The sequence below is a fragment of the Mustelus asterias genome, chromosome 9 (genome assembly GCF_964213995.1).
Source record: "Mustelus asterias chromosome 9, sMusAst1.hap1.1, whole genome shotgun sequence".
Lineage (NCBI taxonomy): Eukaryota > Metazoa > Chordata > Chondrichthyes > Carcharhiniformes > Triakidae > Mustelus > Mustelus asterias.
Genome location: NC_135809.1, coordinates 131,388,833 through 131,394,832, shown reverse-complemented (window position 1 = coordinate 131,394,832; position 6,000 = coordinate 131,388,833). Strand labels below are relative to the sequence as shown.

General features: G+C 48.2%; 1 protein-coding gene across 1 annotated transcript in view; it reads left to right on the top strand.

Annotated features, from left to right (window-relative positions):
- The first annotated feature begins 360 nt into the window (after positions 1–360).
- The window catches only part of alx4a (ALX homeobox 4a), a 56,252-nt gene continuing 50,612 nt past the window's right edge, over positions 361–6,000 (top strand). Inside the window, exon 1 of the mRNA XM_078221323.1 lies at positions 361–709. Within this exon, the coding sequence (XP_078077449.1) occupies positions 361–709 (349 nt within the window). The remainder of the gene's footprint in view (positions 710–6,000) is intronic.

Here is a 6,000-nt window from a genome sequence, read left to right as displayed (position 1 = left end):
TAAGAACAGATATATATTCATCTCCTAATTACATTACTGTCATGTGTTTAATTGTCCTTCTTTTGAAGTGTTTTGTGTGGAACTCTGACCTCCCCATTTATCTGATCTACATATTAATTGGAGGGGGGGGGGGGGAGAGGTGGGAGACTCGGAGGGTCTGGGATATAGCGAGTTGTTACATCCACAAGCCCCTGCCTCTCAGGAGAAAACCCCACAAAAGGGCTGGAGTACAAGTCGGTTCCCCTCTCCGCTCCTGAGTTCCGAGCCGTTCGCCAGCCAATTCCCCGGCTGTGAGCCTCCAAGGTCCTTCCTCTCCTCCCCGCAGAAAGTGCTTGAAACTTCTATTTGTTTTTTAAGGAGATGAACGGGGAGACTTGCGTGTCTTACTGTGATTTAGCGGGTATGGATTCATACTACAACCCAGCTCCGCAGGGGAGAGAGCATCAGCACTCCACTTTTAGAACATTCCAGCCCAGTGACAAGTTCGGAACCAGTTTCCTGGCCAACAAAGGCCAAAGTTATGGTGACAAGTCGAGGACCCCCTTCCAACAGGAATGTGAGCCATTGGACAACAGCATTCAAAACCCCACCGGCGACAGTGCATTTAACAAGTATCTGTACATGCAGAACGTCAGCAGAGCGGCCAAGTCTCCGACAGAGAGCAAGATTCAAGAAGCTAGTCACAACGGCGCCTTAATCTCCTGCTACGGTGAGTCACCCCTTAGACTGTGGGGGGGAACATTGTTTAGGGACACTGAGAGTTGACAAACTCGCACTTTAATGATGGAGGGGTGAGGGGAGTAAATAACCTGAGAGTTGAACTAAAAGTGTATTTTCATATAATAACAAGATTTCAGTCATCGCAGTATGATGGGCAATTTCACTTCAGATTTGATTTGAATTATGATTGTCACATGTATTAGGATACAGTGAAAAGTACCTGACTATTTCCCCTTTGTTGTTTTGGGGCGACAGCAGTGGAGATTACTAGATTTGTGTGTATGCGTGTCTCATCCATCCTGGCAGAGAACTGAATATAATTTCGCCCTCAGCTTTTAGCTCCTGCGCCGTGCTCTGTCGGCGTTTCTGTTAGACTGTTCGAAACATCTGCAGAGAGAAATCTCTTCAATAAGAAGTGAAACCCGCTCCAGTGAAGGAGGGTTAGTTAGTCCTCAGGATCTGCCCGGGGTGGAAGTTCTGACCTGGTGTGTGTTGTACTACAGGAGGCTGAATTGTTCAGACAGGCGAGGCTGCCACACAATAAAAGCCATTCATTGTGACACTGCACTGTGAGATATTATTGTCCCAATGCCACACTCCTTTCCTCGCTAGTTTCCTGCGGGAAGCACCTGCGCGGTCTTCCACTTGTCACAAAGTTGCTGTGTGAGTGCACAGTGTCGGGGCAATAACTCAGAGCCTGAGCTGATGAGGAAGCGGCGCCCCGAGCAGAGAGTGTGCCGGGTTACATTAACAACCCATCCATCAGCTTCGCTCGCCCGGGACAGGCGGAGAGCGGCCACACTGCAGCCTCCCGCCCAGTGGGCAGCAATAGCAAAGCCCCGGCTTGTCCCCCCTCACTTCCTCACCCCACCCCCTCATCCCACTCTCACCCCCTCACGGCGCCCACACTCCCACCCCCTCCCCACCCCTCCTCCCCACTCCACCCCCAGTCCCTCTCCGCCCTCACCCCTTCATCCTCCATCCTCACCCCACCCTCGCCCCCTCTCCACCCTCACCCCTTCGCTCTCCATCCCCAGCCTCAGTCCACCCTCCACTCCACCCTCACCCCCTCGCCCCACTCTCACCCCATACCCCACCTTCACTCCCTCTCTACCCTCACCCCTTCGCCCTCCATCCTCACCCCCACTCTCTCACCCCACCCTCGCCCTCATATCACTCTCAATCCACGCTCATCCCCTCACGCCACCCCTCCACTTTCAACCCCGACTATCAAACCGCCCCCACCCCCTCACCCCAGAGCCTCACATCCAATATCAAAGCTCCCTGAAGCAGAGTGAGTGGAGTGGGAAGGTGCGATGCGCTGACCCCAATTTCCGAGGTTTCAAAACAAACAGCGCCCGACACAAGCGAGAGTGAACGAGCTGAACACTCCGGGCTGATTTATACTGGAAAGATTCGCTTTGTTTTTCTTTTGGAGCAAGCTGGTGATGTATTGAGTGGCGATCAATCTCTCACTCGGGTCAATGTCTTGCCGTGTAGCCCAGGCTCCCTTTGCTGTGTGTTTTTCATTACTATGAGGTGCACTGATGTTAACTGCATGCTATTTTCATTATTCAGTAGTGAAAGCGTTTATTCACCTGGACAGAAAGGAGAAACAGTGTAGTGAAGATTTACCACGAATGTGTCACAAGAACATCCTTGCTACACACACTGGCTTTGTGATTCTTGATGTGATTGCCCAGTCTTGTTATTCCCCAGAAGAATATCTGACTTAGGGTTCATTAGCACAAATGTTACTCGTTCATGACAGAAACGTGAAATTAAAATTTACGCTCATTTCGAATGGCCAACCGCCAGATTTTACTCGGAGCCGTTTCTCTGAACGTCAATTCACAGGAATCTTACATCCAAAACAAACCGAATGTTGATTTCTATCTTAATTACGGGATCAGAAAAAGAAAGAGTTGTGTGCTTTGTTTTGTTCATTTTAGAAAGGTCCCTTTATCCTCTGTGGAAAATCATGTTGCACCTTTCTTTCAAATACTTTGTAACAATAATCTGCATTTACATAGCCCCTTTTTTTAAACTGAGGGAAAGGACAAAAAGGGGCTTCACAGCCCAAGTTAAAAGGGGGGAGGGCGAGGGGCATGCGAGTGGAAAAACTCAGGAGTAACTCTCAGGAGGCTCTCAAAGCAAGGGAAATGCGTTTGAGGAAATTCAGGAATTTAAGGCATTCCCCCTCACTCTGTCTATCCCCCCCTCCCTCTGTCTATCCCCCCCTCCGTCGCCCCTGCTCCTAATCCCCTGGTGAGGTGGAGAAAGTGGGCGATGCAGCAGATTGCAGAGCCCTGGGCAAACAGCAAGAGGTTCATAGAATCCCGACAGTGCAGAAGGAGGCCACTCGGCCCATCGACTCTGCACCGACCACAACCCCACCCAGGCCCTATTCCCACAACGCCATGCAGTTACCCTGCTAATCCCCCTGACACTAGGGTAAATTTAGCACAGCCGATCAACCAATCAACCTAACCTGGAGTGTGGGAGGAAACCGAAGCACCCGGAGGAAACCCACGCAGACACGGGGAGAACGTGCAGACTCCGCACAGACAGTGACTCGAGGCCGGAGTTGAACCCGTGTCCCTGACGCTGTGAGGCAGCAGTGCTAACCAGGTTATGGGGATAGGGAAAGGGCCACGGCCACAAGGGAACTTGAACACAAGGAGGGGAATAGAAAGCCAAGGCCTTGCTGATCAGGGAACCAGTCCAGGTCAAGGGGGGGGGGGGTGCTTGGGCGGGGTCCAATTTGTGCAGCAGGATTTTGGACAAAGTCAAATTAGTGGGGGGTGAAAGATGGGAGCGTCCCAGAATAGCCCCGTCTGGAGGCAACAGACGCATACGGGCGGGTTTGATTTTTGCAGGAAGAGATGTGTTTGTAATAGACCTATCGTTTTAAAATAACTCAGTAATACAAAGTCGTATTTTTGAACCAACCTTGTCACCGAATTAATCATGAAATCAATCTCAGCACCGATAATTCATCAAATGAGTGTTCACATGTTTTGCCATTTCATAGAATCCCTACAGTGCTGAAGGAGGCCATTCGGCCCATCGCGTCTGCACCGATCAGAATCCCACCCAGGCTGTATTCCCGTAACCCCACACATTTACCCTAGCTAGTTCCCCCTGACAATCTTCACCACAACATTGGCAGGAGGTTTAACTGCTCGAGTTGGACTCCTCCCCCCCCCGCTTCTGGCAGCCCCTTTGTCGCAGCAACCGAGAAACCCAGGGCTCAGACACGGGTGTGCGATTTCGTTACATGTTCCGCACAGAGGAAATGTGCCCCCGTCGCCAAGTGAAGAGGGAGTTTGGCAACTGGAAATCTTCTCACAGCGCGGCGAGACTTAGATCGGGCGCAGTTCTGCAATGTGCCAATATCAAAGTCAACCCCTGGAGATTGAGATATGATATAAAACAACCATAGCTCCCGTGCAAAATCAAACTTACACTCGGCAGCGCATTTGTGCAAGCGGATCATTTGATTTTACCCTTCCTGTTTCAGGTGACGGTATCATCAGCAAACTATTCTAATTTGAGACAATCTATCAGCCCAAAAACATCAAACTCTCAGAAATTTTCACACAGAATTCGATGCCATGTAACTTTCAGAAAAAAAATAGACCAAACACATTCCAACGACTTTAGCCCTAATATCTCAGGAATGCATTTGCCATCCATTGAAGTAAATACTGATTTAGAGCATCGGTTTATTAATGTTTAGCTCAAACTATTCTTTGATCCAAAGTATTCATTGAGAATCTCCTTTCCTTTCCCACAGCACAAGTATTTCCATTTCAGGGCTTGTTACAATATCAAATCAGTTTGTTTTTAGCCGTTAATCATATTGCAGCTTGCACCCACAATACTGAGTTAGAACCAGTCCTCTCTGTCCAACAATTTGGTCACTGGAGTGAATCCTGGGAATTCTATCCTCCTCGATTTACGGAACGCTAACATTTTCCAATCCAGCGATAGACAGATAAATGGACAGGTCCATTGGGCAATTCAAAGGGTAAACACTCTCTCGGAGAGACACCATTGAGTCCTCCTGGGCCGGAGCTCATGCTGGTGCGGTTACACTGCATAATCATCAAAATCACCAGACAGTTCTGCCCCAGACTTACACCGCTGTAAGAGAGCGCGAGTTTGTACCACCCCGGGAACCTTTCCCTCCATGTGCAGTGGAGTGACCCAGAATGTCTTGGCTATAGATAATCAGAATAGTTTCACATTCCAAGCTTTCCGCTTTTCCCAATGAAATCTCCTCATCTGTGCGGGTAAACTAAAGTAGATATGTTTGCGGGCGGGGGATATAATGCTTTGGGGGGGAGAGGGGAGGATACTGAAAGAGGTTTTGTTTATAATTTAACAAATACAGAAGCGGGGGGAGAAATGACTTGACGCAATGTTAACATTTCGGTCATATCAAATCTTATTACAGGTCTGACAAGTCACTAGATGCCTTAATAAATTCGTGATGGTGCAATGTTTCATAAAACATTAAATGAGAACCAAAGGTCGAAAGCCAACTTATCTGCTCAGTATAAAGGGAGACATCATAGTGCACAATTCTTCCGATATTGCCTTTTGTAAAAGAGCATCATTGGTATCATACCCGAAATGATATGTAAAGAATTGAAAACAAGTACGTGCATTAAGTGATGAAAGTTGCCCTCAGGTAACTGCTAAGGAATGTTTAATTGCGTTGCTTGGGATGAATTGGATGCTGTCTGCGCCTGATCTTATGCTTTGCATGACGCCTCGCTCCTATGATAGTTGTTGGAGTCCTTTGACAAGGATAGGATCGGAGCACTCAATGTTCGAAAACACAAAGTGATCCGTAGCCAAGTTTTAGAGAAATGTTGAAATAATGCTAGACTTCCAATGTAGCCTCGTATTCCATGATAACCAATTAGATTGCCCGTCATTGTTTTATATACTACGACACACGCTGGGGGACGGGGGGAGTACTTGGTCCTGGCAACGTTACTGGACAAGTAACTCAGACTCCTGGAGTCATTAATGCTTGAGAGACAGCCGTTTACATCCCACCTCAGGTACTGGGTGGATTGAAATTCAATAAATTAATCTGGAATGAAATGTTAGTCCCATGAACGCTAAGTATAAGAAAATGTTTGGCTCACCAATGACCTTCAGAGAAGGAAATCTGTCGCCCTCACCCAATCTGGATTATATATGACTCCAGATCCACAGCAAGGTAGTGAGTTGTTAACTGTCCTCTGTCACAGTCCAGTAAAC